This window comes from Tuber melanosporum (genome assembly GCF_000151645.1).
Source record: "Tuber melanosporum whole genome shotgun sequence assembly, scaffold_18, strain Mel28".
Classification (NCBI taxonomy): Eukaryota; Fungi; Ascomycota; class Pezizomycetes; order Pezizales; family Tuberaceae; genus Tuber; species Tuber melanosporum.
Window position 1 is genome coordinate 612211 of NW_003298841.1, and position 16781 is coordinate 628991.

At 48.5% G+C, this 16781-nt stretch overlaps 4 protein-coding genes; 2 read left to right on the forward strand and 2 right to left on the reverse strand.

The window, feature by feature from the left end:
* GSTUM_00005193001 (uncharacterized protein) overlaps positions 1-980 on the reverse strand; it is a 1960-nt gene extending 980 nt beyond the window's left edge. Inside the window, exons 1-5 of the mRNA XM_002837212.2 lie at positions 822-980; positions 678-693; positions 469-622; positions 185-405; positions 27-38 (exon numbers count right to left, since the gene is read on the reverse strand). Coding sequence (XP_002837258.1) covers positions 27-38; positions 185-405; positions 469-622; positions 678-693; positions 822-864 — 446 coding nt within the window. The 5' untranslated portion in view covers positions 865-980.
* A 1867-nt stretch (positions 981-2847) lies between these two features.
* GSTUM_00005194001 (uncharacterized protein) lies at positions 2848-7686 on the forward strand. XM_002837213.2 has 5 exons: positions 2848-3041; positions 3098-4610; positions 4668-6501; positions 6551-6919; positions 6977-7686. The coding sequence occupies exons 1-5, from the start codon at positions 2945-2947 to the stop codon at positions 7250-7252; spliced, it is 4089 nt and encodes a 1362-aa protein (XP_002837259.1). The 5' UTR covers positions 2848-2944; the 3' UTR covers positions 7253-7686.
* A 1105-nt stretch (positions 7687-8791) lies between these two features.
* On the reverse strand, positions 8792-10832 carry GSTUM_00005195001 (uncharacterized protein; the record flags this gene model as incomplete). Its single annotated transcript, XM_002837214.1, has 7 exons — positions 8792-8894; positions 8960-9615; positions 9669-9913; positions 9961-10004; positions 10060-10364; positions 10414-10481; positions 10538-10832. 7 exons carry the CDS (start codon positions 10830-10832, stop codon positions 8792-8794), a joined length of 1716 nt encoding a protein of 571 aa, XP_002837260.1.
* A 926-nt stretch (positions 10833-11758) lies between these two features.
* The window catches only part of GSTUM_00005196001 (uncharacterized protein), a 6140-nt gene continuing 1117 nt past the window's right edge, over positions 11759-16781 (forward strand). The window contains exons 1-19 of the mRNA XM_002837215.2: positions 11759-12078; positions 12131-12673; positions 12723-12865; positions 12935-13076; positions 13166-13300; positions 13350-13416; positions 13475-13621; positions 13712-14010; positions 14060-14205; positions 14253-14363; positions 14416-14752; positions 14829-14982; positions 15048-15463; positions 15518-15652; positions 15703-15935; positions 15986-16109; positions 16160-16205; positions 16257-16556; positions 16615-16781. The exon at positions 16615-16781 is cut by the window's right edge and continues 1117 nt beyond it. Of these exons, the coding sequence (XP_002837261.1) occupies positions 11902-12078; positions 12131-12673; positions 12723-12865; positions 12935-13076; positions 13166-13300; positions 13350-13416; positions 13475-13621; positions 13712-14010; positions 14060-14205; positions 14253-14363; positions 14416-14752; positions 14829-14982; positions 15048-15463; positions 15518-15652; positions 15703-15935; positions 15986-16109; positions 16160-16205; positions 16257-16556; positions 16615-16781 (3822 nt within the window). The 5' untranslated portion in view covers positions 11759-11901.

Sequence of the window (16781 nt, forward strand, 5' to 3'; positions counted from 1 at the left end):
CAAAAATCTACTATTCATGAGCCAACAGTTCAAGAAGTCTGTGAGAAAACAATCACAAGATACCTTTCCAGTCTCTGCAGCATGTTTCCCGAGAGCTAAGATTGCCGGAACGCAAACGGTCAAATGATAACCACCGACGTAGAAAATTCTAGCACTCTCAACGTATGACCAGATCTCGGGCGACTCCAGATGCTCCAACTTGTAGTGGTTGGCGGCAGCAAGGTCAGTTACCATGGACCTGTGATGGCCGGTGATAATAACGCCGCAACGGCCGGTGGGCTGATCCTTCTCAATGCGATATTTAGTGAGAACGCCCTCCTTCAGGCAAACGCTTGTAAGGGCCTCGCCAAAGGTATCCTGACCGGCACAGCCGAGGTAGACCACAGACTTAGGAGGAAGCATATACTGAATCCCGTATAATCATTAGTTTTTCCTCCCCATAATATACACGGCAAGGTTCCTTGTTACCTGGGCTCCGCGAGCAGAGTTCTGAGCAGCACCACCAGCAAGGTACTTTGGTGTATATTTGGTAGTTATCTCCTCATAGATGGGGAGATGTTTTTCCTCGGCCAGGATAGCATCGTCAGGCTTCAATCCGTATTTTTCGAGGAGAGCTTGATCACTTTGAAGCAGACTTAGTAAAACAAGATCATGTTAATGGATAAAGGCAGCAATACCCATTGACCTGTATATCTGTTTCCCATGGCAAGGGATATATCGTCAGCCGCCAATTCACCAATAGCCTCAACAAACATTTCACATCCCTCCGGAAGCACGGGGCAGAATAGAAGGATGGAAGGAGTGAGTACGCTGGTACATACCAAGTAGGGGATTTCCCAAACACAGAAGAGGGTATTCAGCCATTGTTGATAGGAGGGCGATTGGGAAGGATACGGGGAACAGGTTGGTGAGTTCGTCGTACTAGAGAGAAGGGATTGGCACGGTAAGATGGCGGGGCAGTTTGTCTTTCTTTGGCGGGGTGTTGTTGGGGTTTTATGGTTTTTTGTAGCTTGCAATTTCTAACATGGGGCTCGAGTAAAGACTTAGCCCTCTGCCCTGATTATTCTCCTCCTCTACGACCGGACCCTGATGACGAGATAACATCTAGTGGTCAAAGAAATTTAAAATTACTCTGTCTATATGGATCGTCGGAAACATGATGTTCAACGATTCCCCGATATTGGCAGCACGAGGCTTCCTTCTCTTCTCTCTTTTCTTTTTTTTTTCTTTTTGAGTAACCTACGGGAATGAAAAGATTACCGTACTCGAGTACGAGCACTGGTTATCCCACCAGTCCAGTTGCGAGGTTGCGAGGAATCCCTGAGGGTAGAGATCAATCTATGCTTGGCGTCGGGAAATGGGTTCAGTCCCTGTTCCTGATATTGTAAGTTACTGGTGCGGGTAAGTTACTCGAGTAAGGGTAGTCTATGCTGAATGCTATTCTCCTTGCCGTAGGCAAGGAATGAGGAGTGACGATCGTCAGCCACATTTATAAGCCACAGTGACCGTAATACGACCCAGTCATCCATCGGCTACGAGCAGCTTGGGGCCAACGCGCAGCAACACAACAACTTCGACCACCAAAACCTCTTTCCCTTTCCCCCCACCCCCCAAGCCAGCAAAAGCGGGCAGGACACACCAACACTCCTCCCTCCCGCCAGATTTTCCTCTGGAAGAACGGAGAGCAACCCTTTCGTTGCCGCCACACTTTTTTGGCGACGAAGCAGCACCCTTTCATATCATAGCACTATCGTACCGTACTCGAGCACCCTGCTCAGCTCTACAGTATATTTCATATCTTCTGCCACACGGTAGTTTCTATCGTAGCCATCACCCGACAAAAAGACACGGGCACGGTACCCATCTTCAAACCGCAACTTTTCCTCGCCCCCTTATTCACTCCGTGGCCGTTCGCCGCCCTAACCGCCTCCAAAACCGCCCCCATAATCGTAGCTCCAGCACAGCTCCTTCACACCCTCTCACTCTTGTTCTCTCTTCCTTTCTTACTTTCTCCTTTCCCCCCATCATACATACGATAATACCATAACTCTTCTTCGCACCTTTTTTAACCTTGAGGAATTTCCCTTGTTTCCAGCCCCTCCCCCCCCGAACGCCACACTTTCTCACTTCGCCCCTTGTGGCTAACCCTCTCTACCCCCTCCCCCACCCATTCATGTCTCCCTTGCGGAAACCTTTTCACATCTCTCCTTCATCCGTCGCTTGCAACTGAGGCGACTTTTTTCGAGGAAGAGAGACACACACCATCCAGACACCATTCCCTCGCCGCGTTCCCCTGACTTCTCGTAATATAATACAAGCGGGATAAAAAAATAAAAAATCCGACGTTCCTTTTTTTTCTTTTTTCCCATCTATCCTTAATAAGAAAAAAAAGGGGGGATAACCAAAAGTCAGGTAAAAAAAAAAAATCACCGAAATCACCGTTATCGCGGCCTTGTCCTTGAAAACAGCTCTCAGCCTGGTGGATCCAAACCACTTTGCAACCTACCCTCCCTTCCATACCCGCTGCATCGCTTTGTCAGTGGTGGTGGCCCTCACGTCTCCCCTTTCTCACACCCTCCACCCCCGTCGCTTGACGCGTCGACGGATCTACTTCCTCGCGCGTCCATCTATATCCCTTGGTTTGTCTGGTCGGTTTTCGCTTGTCGCTCATCTCCTATTATGATGGGTTCCATCGCAAACAACATGCCTATGGCAACCCAGATGGGTTCCCTTCCGAGCTCCCTTTCTAAAGAGCAAGCACAAGTAGTGTATCAGGTCAGTTTATCCTTACTCAATAACCCCCCCCCCAGCTATTGATAAAGGTGAAAAACAGAAATGGCGAGATCTAAAAGCCCAAGGCGCAAGCGAAGCAAATCACCCAGAATTTGCCCACCTCTCGGGTATCCTCAACGCAATCAGACAGCAGCAAGCATACAAGAGCCAGATGCAGCAGCAGCAACTTCATCTGCAGCAGCAACAACAGCAACAGCAGAGAGCTCAGCAACTCCCCGTATCGCAAAACGGTGCAGCTCAGCTTAATGGTATAGTTGGCTATCGCACCCTTATCCATCCATCAATCTCTAACTCTTTTGCCCAGGCCGCTCACCTGCTCACCCCCAACACGCAAATAACATCGCTTCTTCTCTACAACAGCGCCCTGCCGCTGACTGCCCACCATCGACAAATGGGGTTGGAGTCCCTCAGCCGTCCCCGGTACCCTCGGCGCTCCCGAAGAATGCGAGCAGCCCTAATTCAACTTTTACCCAAGACCAGCTCGGTATTCTCAGAAATCAGATCATGGCCTTCAAGATGATTTCGAAAAACCTTGCGGTCCCTCAATTGATTCGGAGCGCGATATTCTCCTCATCCGTTCCCAAGCCAGACGCCGTTGGTTCCGAGGTCGCCGCAGCCAACGCCGTTGTCGACCCTACTGCTAAGGAGGAGGTTGAGGCCGAGAAGCCTGAAGCTCCTAAAAAGAGGCGATCTGGATACGAAACATTCACATCTCCTTGGGCTAGTCTCCAGCCAAAGATCAGCTATCACGATCATGGATCCCGGGCAAAGAGGTTAATGATTCCTAGTATCATGCCCTCGGGCATCGATGTTTCGCTACTACAGGATGAGCGCGAGCGTGTGATCTTCAATCGGATTAGCGCTCGTAAGGCTGAGTTGGAAAACTTGCCTAGTAATATTGGGGAAGTTGATACCAGGAAAACCTCTGCTGTTTTCACAGATTCTCTGAAATTAAAGGCATTGATTGAGTATAAAGCGCTATGTTTGTTGCCAAAGCAGCGCGCTCTCCGACAGGAGATGGTCAATTCGATGGTGCATGCCGAGAACTTAGCTGTCACATCTAATCGTGCCATGTTTCGTAGGAGGAAGAAACAATCCTTGAGGGAAGCCCGCATTACTGAGAAGCTGGAGAAGCAACAGAGGGATCAGCGCGAGCAACGTGAGCGGCGCAAACACCAAGAATACTTACAGGGCGTCATCGCGCACGGGCAGGAGATTAAAGCGGAGGCTAGGGCTAGGGATGCCAAGGCACAGAAATTGGGGCGCATGATGTTGCAGCAACATCAACATATGGAGAAGGAAGAGCAAAAGAGGATGGAGCGAACTGCCAAGCAGCGTCTATTGGCGTTGAAGGCTAACGATGAAGTTGCATACCTTAAATTGCTTGACCAGGCCAAAGATACCCGTATCACGCACCTCTTACGGCAGACCGATTCTTTCTTGGAATCTCTCGCTGCAAGCGTCCGACAACAGCAAAGGGATGCCGTTGAAACGTACGGAAAGCCAGAGGGTTACCAAGAGCCCGAGAGTGAAGATGAAGAGGAAGACTCCACCGGTGAAAAGATTGATTACTACGCTGTTGCGCACCGTATCCAGGAAAATGTTACCGAACAACCGACGATATTGACCGGAGGAAAGCTCAAGGATTACCAATTAAAGGGCCTTCAGTGGATGATTTCACTGTACAACAACAATTTGAATGGTATCCTGGCAGATGAGATGGGCTTGGGAAAAACCATCCAGACAATTTCGCTGATTACTTACCTGATTGAGCGGAAGAAACAAAATGGACCTTTCCTGGTCATCGTTCCACTTAGGTAAGTTTCGCTCGATCTGTGTTACTTCGTTTCTTGAGATGCTAACGCTCAAGGAAGTACCTTGACTAATTGGAATCTTGAATTCGAGAAATGGGCCCCAGGAGTTGGAAAGATTGTTTACAAAGGCCCTCCCGCTGTTCGAAAGAATCAGCAGTATGACATTAAATTTTCGAATTGGCAGGTCCTCCTTACGACCTATGAATACATCATCAAAGATCGCCCACTTCTCAGCAAGGTGAAGTGGAACTATATGATCATTGACGAAGGCCATCGAATGAAGAATAGTCAGTCGAAGCTCAGCGCTACGTTGACAACATATTACAACTGTAGATATCGTTTGATTTTGACTGGTACCCCGCTCCAGAACAATCTTCCGGAGTTGTGGGCTCTATTGAACTTCGTTCTGCCAACAATCTTCAAGTCCGTAAAGAGCTTTGATGAATGGTTCAATACTCCGTTCGCGAATACCGGTGGTCAGGACAAAATGGAACTCACTGAAGAAGAGGCGCTGCTGGTTATTCGCCGTCTCCATAAAGTTCTCCGGCCCTTCTTGTTGCGTCGTCTTAAGAAGGATGTGGAGTCGGAGCTGCCGGACAAGGTCGAGAGGGTCATCAAGTGCAAGTTTTCTGCACTTCAACAAAAGCTATACCAGCAGATGATGAACAATGGCATCCTCTACGTGAATGAACCCGACAAAGGTGGCAAATTAGGTGTGAGGGGCCTCAGTAATATGATTATGCAGCTCCGTAAGCTCTGTAATCATCCATTCGTCTTTGAGGAGGTCGAAAGCGCCATCAACCCCACAAAAGTGAACAACGATGCACTATGGCGTACGGCCGGAAAGTTCGAGCTACTTGATCGGCTGCTCCCGAAATTTTTTGCTACGCGGCATAGGGTTTTAATGTTCTTCCAAATGACACAAATCATGAACATTATGGAGGACTTCCTTCACCTCCGAGGATTTCGGTATTTACGACTCGATGGTTCTACCAAGGCCGATGACCGTTCTGCTTTGTTGAAGGAATTCAACGCACCCGATTCTCCTTATTTCATTTTCTTGCTCTCGACCCGTGCTGGCGGTTTAGGGTTGAATTTGCAAACAGCCGATACAGTCATCATTTACGATTCTGATTGGAACCCCCATCAAGATTTACAGGCACAGGATCGTGCCCATCGTATTGGGCAGAAGAACGAGGTCCGAATCCTTCGATTAATTACATCAAATTCAGTCGAAGAGCGAATTCTTGAGCGCGCCCAGTACAAGTTGGACATCGATGGAAAGGTTATTCAGGCCGGAAAGTTTGACAACAAGTCAACCAATGAGGAGCGAGACGCATTATTACGTGTGATGCTAGAAGCCGACGAAAAGGAAGTTGGGGATAGTGAGGAACTCGATGATGACGAGCTCAACGAGATTATTTCTCGCAATGACAATGAATTAACCCTGTTCAAGCAAATGGACATTGACCGCGAGAAGAACTCCTTATACGGTAAAGGAAAACCTCTAGACAGGCTATATACCGAGGCCGAGTTACCAGAAATCTATCTCCACGATGACCTCATTCCTATTGAAGAGCCGACGGGGCCTGTCGGTAGGGGTGCTCGTGAGAGAAAGGTTACTAATTATGATGACGGCTTGACAGAAGAGCAATGGCTGGATGCGATTGATAATGATGATGATACAATTGAGGATGCTGTTCGGCGCAAGCGTGACAGAATTGAGCGGAGGCAAGTAAACAAGGCAAAACGGGCAGGTGAATTGTCTGAAAGCTCTCCACCACCGGAGAGTCCTGGAGTTGAAGATACGCCTCCCGCAGTGCAGCCTAAACGAAAACGTGGCCGCAAGCCAGCTGCCGAAAAGCGCCGTATCGAAGAGGTCGAGGAACCAAAAGTAGGTCGCTCGCGGTCGTATTATGCTATCTCAGTACTAATGGCTCCAGATACACCCCCGGAAACGACAACGCACAGTCAAGGGTTACGCTCCGCCGGATGCCGTCTCCCCCGGAAACCGCGCGATGCTGCAGAGATCATGTGAAGCAATCTTCGACGCAGTCCACAGCCTTGAAGACCCAGAAACAGAACGTGTCCGTTCCGAGATCTTCGAGAAGCTACCAAGTAAGAAGCTATTTCCTGACTATTACCACATCATTGGACGGCCGATATCCTTCAACGAGATCAAGAAGCGTATTAGAAACGGCGATTATCTGGACCTCGAGGGCTTCCATGCCGACTTTAAACTAATGTTCAAGAACGCTCGCACGTATAACGAGGAAGGCTCCAAGGTCTATGAAGATGCGAATGCCATGGACGTGAGTAACCTCCCCCCCCTTTGTTACGCACCCACCCCAGTGCTAACTACCACAAAGGCCGAATTTGATCGCCGCTATGCTGAAGAAAAGAAAACCCTGGACGCTCTCACAAACCCCGAGCACTCCTCCGTCGCGGGAGACGGGACATCCACAGGTCCTATCTCTAGCGCTGGGACCCCCGCCGCTGTCGCCAATTCGACAGGCAACAACGGCACACCCCGCATTCGAATAAAATCCCGCGCAACAGCGGCGGTGGCCACCACCACCACAACGGTCGCAAGCAGAGCTTCTCCACCAGAGGACGATGAAGGTGACAGTGATGATTCGGACTAGAAGCCCGCGAGCAGTGGTGACTAAGAAAAGTGGTTTTGTGGGGGTGGAATCAATATGTGGGGGGTTTCCTCTAGTCAAGGCTTCTTTTCCTTTCTGCTTTTTTACCCTTGCTTTCTTTTATTTCACCCCTTAGTGGCGGTTTTTTTCCTTCCTAGTATGGCGGTAGAAGTTGTTAGTTTGATGGTTGGTCTCTTTGCTTCGCTGTTACCTTTTTTCCCTTCTGTTCTTTCCCGCGTTTTTCACGACTTTTGACCGCTGAGTCTGAGTGGGGTTTGTATGATATATTATTTCCAGTTTTAAATTATCGTCAGATTGATTGAGATGGCGAAGGTAGGATAAGATGAGATGAGAAGGGGCGGAAAATGGGTCGCCCTGTGTTTGTTGGATTCTTGTAGCTTAAGCCCGAGAAAATACACCGAGTTTTTATCTGTTAAGGTTATTCTAAGAATTGGATTTCCCGTCTTGTGGCGTGGTGGTGGTGTCGGATGGCATCTACAAGTACCGTACCGTAGCGCGTCCGGATAGCGGCAAACGATCTGTGCGATGACAGATGGGAGGCTTGTGGTAACATAAGCATGGCTGGAAACAAGCCTTTTCTGAAGGAATGAATACCGTCGAGTACAGCATAATCGTACATATCCTTCTTACAATGAATATTCAACCCTAGATCCTATCAAGAATTGGCCGGGAATCATCCCACTAGCGACGCCCTTCCCACCTGCCACGGGTGTTTCCAGGCGTTCAAGAGAGATAGTGATCACAAAATCCTTCATTCAAGTCGGGCACGCACAACTTTTTAGAAGCCCAGGACAGAACGGCCCACCACCAGGTACATACATTCCACCAACCTATCTACGGTATCAAATCAACGTCGGAACAGCTGTGATGACCGCAAAATACGATGTCGAGAACGGGTCCAGTTTGATGATATTATCATAGTTGTAAATATAATGTCAGCCATTTTTGTTCGCGGGAGTTTGGGTACGGTACCTGCCGTTGCGAGAAGGGTGCATAGTTCTAATCTCCGACGCCGCTTGCAGGCTTTCCCCTAACGGCGTGGCCTCGGGGTTGTATGATATCATATATGGGGAGAAACCACGTGCTACCCTGAGCGGCAGAATTCGAGGTCTCGATTCAACCCTCTCATTTTCTGATGGAAAGGGATAGAGATAGAGGGGAAATTGTGGATCGAGTGATATGTCTTGACTCTTGAGGTCGCCTTGGTCGTGGTTCGAGGGGGGCGCAGGGAGGTAGTGGGTAGTCGTGCTAGGTCACCAAGGTCTATTGGCTTGGGGAGTGGGCTTGGGCTAACCGCTAGGGGGGTGGGGGGCTGGTGCGGGGGGCTTTGGGATGGGCGGTGGGGGGGATTCGGGCTTATTGTGGTTATGTGCGAATGGGGAAAAATGGGGTGTTCATGCGCTGAAACTTTGCCAAAGAAAGATACAGCAACACTGTACAATACATTGATAGGTGCACCCTAACATCCAGGATGTAAGCATGAACATCCAGGGAGCAAGCACACTGCTAATTATACCCAGCCTAATTCTCGTCCTTATGCTCATCCAGCATCTTCGACATGTACGGACCGTCCAAGTGATATCCAAGTTTAGCATAGTACTTTCGTACCCCGACGCCGGAAATCCTGTAACCAATGGTCCACATTAGCCACCATTGTTGGATTCAGTGAGCATTAGCCCGTCCACTTACACACTAATCTTTCTACTCCCATGCTCCTCTCTGGCAATCCTTTCCGCCTCTTCCATGAGTAAAGTGCCATACCCCTGATGCTGATACTTCTTCGGATTCCGACTGTGCACTGGCACCGCAGACCCGTAAACATGCAACTCTCTAACCAAGCTCGTAGGCTGACCAATGAGCTCGGGCCTGAAGGTTCGATCAGAGCACTTCCGTAGTCGTAACAGTCCGATCAATATATCCTGCTTCGGATCCTCATAGCTCAAGAATGTCTCCCATCCGCCGTTCGCCGTATAGTCTCGTCTGATGAGCTCCACTTGATCTGGCCGTACCTTGTTCTTCACCTCCTGAATCCCAACTTCACGGGTACGCACGTCACGGCAGGTTGTTCCGAAGTCTTTCATCCTGCTCAAGGCCAACTCGCGGAGGTTACCGTTCTCCACGCCAGAAGTTACAAGGGGCATCGGGATGTCGCGCTGGACTCGGTAGATACGGGTCCATGGAGGAACGAGGGCTAGGATACGAGCGACTAGGTCGATGAGAGCATTGGGGGTGTAGTTCTTGTATCGTCCTGTTCTCCAGAGCTCGTATAGACCTGTGCCTCGAATGACAAGAGTTGGATAGATCTTGAGGCCGTCTGTTCGGAAATCCGGGTTCTCGAAATACTCCTACTCTTGGTTAGCACTAGATAGGGATTATAAATGATTTTATGATTGTTTACTCTAAATTGATCCAGATCTCTCTCCATGCCTACATTGGGTAAATCTGGCATCATATGCGACACAACCTTGTAACCCGAATCCTTCGCCAGTTTGAAGGTCTCACATACAGCTTTCACCGTATGGCCACGGTTTGTATCTCGGGCGACGTCCTCGTAAAGACTCTGGACCCCAACCTCGAGCCGTGTGCAGCCATAACGTAGCATAGAGCTCAAGTGCTGATCGAGGCAATAATCTGGTCTTGTTTCTGTGTGTGGTTAGTAGATTTTAATGTGCAACTTGTGGGTCTCAAACCGATTGTAATCCCCACACATTTGGTCTCGGATTGTTCTGCTAGGCTAGATTCTAGTTAGATGTGCACAAAATTGCAGGCGGGTATGCGTGGGGCCCCACCGGACAGCCTCATCCACGTTTTCCGTAGTATATCCTGAAAGCGCGTTGTGCAAACTTGCAATAAACCCGTCCCTGTAGCTTTCCGGGAGAGACATAAAGGTGCCTCCCATAATAATAAACTCGACCTTGTCTACACTATGCCCAAGTTGTCGCAGCTGATCCACACGCCCTCTAGCTTGTTCAAAAGGATCGTAGCGTGCACGAATTGCCCTCATGGAGGTTGGTTCATAACCGGTATATGATTGCGTACTGTACTCGAAATCTGAGTCTGGACCTCCGGGGCAATAAACACAAATATTTCCTGTCTTCACAATTTATGAGCATGAGAGATGGGCTAGGTAGGGGGGTGATTACATAGGCAATATGAGGACATCTGTGAGGTTTGCACATGACTGCCACGATAGCTATTCCGGAACTTGTACCTACAATCGCTCAACTCAGGAGGCTGTAATGTAAAGAGGTGGCATGGGATTCATACGAATTGGCTTTGCTATGAGTTTGGGAACAATGTATTTTTTATAGTGTTCGGGAATAGCAGCAATGATAGCTGTGAGCGGTGGGATTGTCTTCAGTTTATGCTTTTTCGAAATCTGGCCTCTTAGAGCATTAAGGTTCACATCTTTCCCTCCTCCATTCTCTTCGTGAAGTTGAATCAAGCGATGGGCAATGTCGGCGCATGCCTGGATATAACGCTCACGTTCGGAGGGGAGGACCACGCCTTTCTTGTTCGGTTTTGAAGGTCGGGTGGACAGAGCCACCATGGTAGCCGGCATTTTTTGAGATTGGAAGTAGTTTGTTGTTGAAGGTTTTGGGGTGGTTGGAATTTTGGAGGGATGAAGATGGTGGGGCGAAGACGGCGGGGTGACAGAAGTCAGAAAGTTTCAAAATTTGTGAGGTCTCAGAAATTGGAGTCCAGATAAGGTGGATTAGATAATGGCATGATGAACGGATCTTAACTTAAGCCTCAATAATTGGCACCTCTTTTGGAATAGCGCCTGAGGGCCCATAAAAAGAAAAAAAATACCCGTATCATGCTCGAGTTGGAGTAGCGTTCGAACTGTTTGAATGACTGTGCTAGCAGCGCGAGACACTGGTATCCTGTGGGGGCAATCATATCATACATATGATAACGACACTTACGAGGAATTAGACGTTTTCCTTTCCAGTCACCAAATATGCCCGATATGAAGGAGATTGAACCATAATATTATTATAGAGGACTCTGTAGCACAATATAATTTTACCGGTAGGAGTGAGGAAACAGGCGGCATGCAACACTTGATAGAGTTGTTCAGTTTCATGGCCAAAAATGTTGCTATCGGGGTCCGCGATGTTTATTGCTCTCTACATGGCGGTGTACAGTACCATCTGCGCTCTTTGAGATATGATAGCAGCTTCAATACTATTTTTCATGGGTCTATGGGGGGGCTATTTCGAAAGAGGTGCCGATTCTTGCATGATACTTACTACAAGGGAAAAAAATGATCAGGGAAGATTCTTGGCGTAACTCATACTGATAGTGGTAAAGCATGGATTGACCCCAGGGGCTGATCAGATAAAATGCATGGATCGACCTTAGCCCGCCTGCCAGACGGTGCATACCGGCAGTATTCCCTTTTCACGCCAATTTTTCCTTGAGCCACCTTGTTTATCGACAGTGCTGGCAGGGCTTCTTGTCCTTGTCGCCTAAACAGACTACCAATACCGTACCCTGCGCTTTCCGTTCCCCTTCAAGCCCGGACCTTATCTCCACCCACCATCCTGCCTCACCTTCCTCACCTGTCGCTCACCGATTTATACTAAAATCTAGAGATTTCACATCGTGATTCCTGAAGTTGGTCAATGGGAGATACTCCCAGTCCACTCCTCGAGGACAGCAATGCCAGGCCTGAACTTGGTTCTCCTCGGCCGGCTCAGGCCCAGCATGTCCAAGAGTCCCGTCAGCTACACCACTATCGTCGAGACTCGGTGACCAGCAATGCGAGTTTTTATAGCGAGGTTGAAATGGCCCAGAACGAGGTTTGTGGCATTATCCGCCCTAAGGGTGGGCTTCCTCTCTGACTTTTTTTAGGTCTTCGCAGGTCCGGTCTCGGAGAGCCTCGCCTCGAGCGTAACCTCTTTCCAACACCGGCGCCGTTCACGAGCCGATTCAAACGCAAGTTGGTCTTTCTACCATCCTCAACCTGGTGAGGATGACCGAGCAAGCTTCTGGGGAGACGAACGGAGGGACGATGGGGGAGCTATCATAGATGACGATGACGATGAATATGTGTCTTCGTATCCTGAGGACAGAATGGACGAGGGAGCTCCCTTGCGCCGGATGTCTTCTGCGACTCGTCCCTCCTCTGAGGACCCACTGCTGAGCCGTCAGGACTCTGCAACCACAAACAGAGACTCCAAACGGACAACACAAAAGATATATATTCTCACAGAGGATCTAACCATTGTTGTTGCTGGATTCACCACCAGTAGATTGGGATACGCGTTATACCTTTTAATTTCTACGATTACTCTAGGAATGGGATGGTTGCTTCTTCGATGGCTTCCTCACTGGCGTGTGCGGCTGGTGGGAAGGCCTACTCCTCTCTGGGAATGCCATTGGGTTGCTATCGAGGTACGTAGGGGGAACGGCACCACCTAGTTATTTTGTTAACGTTTTGTAGAATGAATGGGGCGAATTCGTCGTCCAAGGGATTCAAAAGCGTCAGTATGGTCAAAATTTGTCAACAGTTTTCAGCCTGCATGAAAAAACCCCGGAATTTCTCGACCCAGATGAAGATGACGATCCAGTCATAACCTTCCTTCGGTATTTAGATTATCGGTATATCAGATTCTGTTATCACCCATTATTGGACAAATTTATACTCAACAATAGCTGGAAGGATCCCAATTGGGATGATGTGAGATCAATTCGGTCGGGAATAGATGGCGATGAAAAGGAGCATCGGAGCCTTGTTTTTGGAGACAATGTTATAGACATAGAGGAGAAAACCACTATGCAGCTTTTGGTAGACGAGGTTCGTCTGTTTTACTTGGTGCATTCTCTGCAAACAGAAGCGATGGACTCACTAAATCATGCACCGCCGAGCACTAACCAAACAACCAGGCCTTCCACCCGTTTTACGTATTTCAAATAGCCAGCTTGGTTTTATGGACAATTGACGACTACTACTATTATGCCACTTGTATCTTTATAATATCAGCTATCAGTATCACGAGTACTCTGATAGAAACCAAATCAGTGAGTTTTATTTATCTGCGCCGCAGTAACGCAACCGCTGATATAGTAGACCATGCGGCGGTTGCGCGAAGTTTCGCGCTTCGTCTGTGATGTGCGCGTGCTCCGCAATGGATTTTGTAAGGCGGCCAAACAAAAGAATGCCAAACTTCTGATTGAAGTTGCTAATATCGATAGGGTGCTATGTTTCATCAAATGACCTGGTTCCCGGCGATGTTTATGAGGTCACTGATCCGTCATTGGCCTTGTATCCGTGTGATAGTATTCTTTTAACTGGAGACTGTATCGTGAATGAGAGCATGTTGACTGGTAGATCCATCCTTCGTTTTGACTTGTTGCGGGTCATGTCTGACATGTTTATAGGTGAATCTGTTCCGGTTTCTAAAGTCCCTTGTACGGACGAGGCTCTCCGAGCTTTGAATCTTGCATCCTCTTCGATACTCCCTGAACTAGCCCGACACTTTCTCTTCTGCGGTACGAGGATTATTAGAGCTCGTAAACCTCAAGATGGGGTTGATGAAGAAGCGGTTGGATTGGCTATGGTCGTTAGAACCGGTTTTAACACCACTAAAGGGGCCTTGGTCCGCTCTATGCTGTTCCCCAAGCCGACGGGATTCAAGTTCTACAGAGACTCATTCTACTATATTGCTGTGATGAGTGGAATCGCAGCATGTGGTTTTGTTGCGTCTTTCATAAACTTTTTCCGCCTTGGGGTAGGCATTCCTACACCCTCTCACAACGAACCTAGCTGACATCTCACAGTTGCCATGGCAAACTATTCTCGTAAGAGCTTTAGATCTCGTTACTATAGTGGTACCACCAGCATTACCGGCCACTCTCACTATCGGGACCAATTTTGCCATCTCCAGACTTAAGAAAAAGGATATATTTTGCATCAGTCCGCAGCGGTATGGGCCCTCCTCCGAATGCAACGCCCCTTGCTAATAAGTGGAAGTGTAAACATTGGTGGTAAACTTGATGTTGTTTGTTTTGATAAAACCGGCACCTTAACTGAGGACGGGCTTGATGTGCTCGGTGTTCATGCTGTCGAGTTGTTTTCTCAGAAGTAACCTTTCAACCCTTACATAAGAGATCTCTTTGTGCTGATCGCATCTCAGATTCTCAGATTTACACAAAGATGCTGACAGCCTGTCACCGAAACTCGCTCGTAACCTTTCCGAAAGCCTCACATCTTCTGAGGCTGTTCTATATACGATGACAACTTGCCATTCCCTCCGTCTTGTCGATGACGAATTGGTTGGGGATCCGTTGGATTTAAAGATGTTTGAATTCACAAAATGGTCGTACCAGGAAGAAGGGAAGAAGGCTCGTGGGGCAGACGGGGGGGCAAATGGTGATCATGGCATGGCAACCGGCATTTCTCCTCCAGTGGTCAGGCCGCCGGCCTTTAAAGGTGCTCTTATGAACAGCGATATCTACGATCCAGCGCCTTCAGTGGTATGTAGCCTCCGTCTGAAATATTTTTAGCCGCCCCTTATTCATCTGAACTAACCACCCATTTGCTCGACAGAATGGACTAGAGCTCGGAGTATTCAAGTCCTTCGAATTCGTCTCCCATCTTCGTCGCGCTAGTGTTATTGTCAAACAGTTTCGGGCTGCTGGCGGAAATATATACGTCAAAGGGGCCCCAGAGTGTATGAGGGAGATCTGCAAACCCGAAAGCTGTACGTTTCTAATACTACGTACAAGTGTTACAGTAGGCCCTGTTGATTAATTATATATGCTGCAGTTCCTACCGACTATGATGAACTTCTTGCGCACTATACCCATCGCGGATATCGAGTCATTGGGTGCGCAACCAAGTATCTCCCCAAGCTTAGTTGGATCAAGGCCCAGAAGATGAAGCGTACCGATGCAGAGACCGGCCTTGACTTCGTTGGGTTCATCATTTTCGAGAACAAGCTAAAGCCACAGACCGCTGGAGTCATTGAAGAGCTCTCACAAGCTGCGATTCGAAAGGTCATGTGCACCGGTGACAACATTTTAACTGCGATTAGCGTTGCGAGAGAATGCAATCTGGTTGATAGGGATGCTCATATATTTGTCCCTCATTTTGCAGAGGGCGACTTTCGAACTGCGAACTCAAGGCTGCAGTGGGAGAGTGTTGACGACCGAGAATGGGCTCTTGACGAACAGACTCTTTTGGTAGGGGCATCTACCTTGCAAAGTTTCCCCTCAGATTTATCTAATGCTTTCTAGCCCTTGCCTGCGCCTCGTGGCGCAGATATCTCTGGGCCATACCAAATTAATAGTGTGCGCGGATACTCTCTAGCCGCTAGTGGCGATGTGTTCAGGTGGATTATAGATTATGCTCCAAAGGAAGTCATGCACCGGGTACGAGATTATAACCCCCCCCCCTAGTGTAACATTATTAACGCGCTTAGATGCTTACCCGTGGCCAAGTGTTCGCAAGAATGTCTCCGGATGAGAAGCACGAACTGGTTGAGAAGCTGCAAAGCTTGGAATACTGTGTCGGTTTCTGCGGCGATGGGGCCAATGACTGTGGTGCTTTAAAAGCTGCAGATGTTGGTATCTCCCTCTCGGAAGCAGAGGCATCAGTGGCTGCCCCATTTACTAGCAGGGTCTTTCACATCTCTTGCGTCCCCGAGGTCATCAGGTAAATCTCGACACAACCCCTTAACAAGCAATACTGACGCTTTTGCTTAGGGAAGGAAGAGCAGCGCTTGTGACCAGCTTCAGTTGTTTCAAATTCATGAGTTTGTATTCCGCTATCCAGTTTACGAGTGTGAGCATACTCTACCGGTCGGCATCAAATCTTGGCGATATTCAGGTGCGTATCACTAGCTGTTTTCCGGGGAATCTTTGCTCACATTCCTCTAGTTCCTATTTATTGACCTGTTCCTTATCCTACCACTTGCCGTCTTCAGTAAGCCAATTATCTCTAGTTAAGACCCTGCGTTATGCTAACATTCCTCAGTGGGGTGGTCCGGACCACACCCTGTCCTCTGCCCCAAGAGGCCCACCGCAAGTCTTGTATCGCGCAAAGTCTTAGTGCCACTGCTGGGACAGATTCTGTTGCAGTTTGTTGTTCAACTGAGTTGCTACATGGTCGTAAAGCGCCAAAGCTGGTATATTCCACCAGTTGTTAGCGATGAAAAAAACGCTATCTTGAACTCTGAGAACACGACCCTTTTCCTCATATCTTGCTTCCAGTATATTGGCGCGGCGGTTGTGTTGAGCGTAGGCGCACCATTTAGGCAACCGATGCGTGAAAACAGTAAGGAATCACACTAATCATATATATCAGATCACCACTAATCCTCGCTTGCGCATAGTTCCCTTTGTAATTACAGTCGCGACTGGTGTACTCTTCTCGGTTTACATGGTCCTCAATCCCGCGAGTTGGCTCCATGACCTCATGCAGCTCACGGACCCTCCGTTATCCTTCAAGTTGTTCCTCTTAATCATGGCCGCCATTGGATTCGGCTTTCTCTACCTCAAT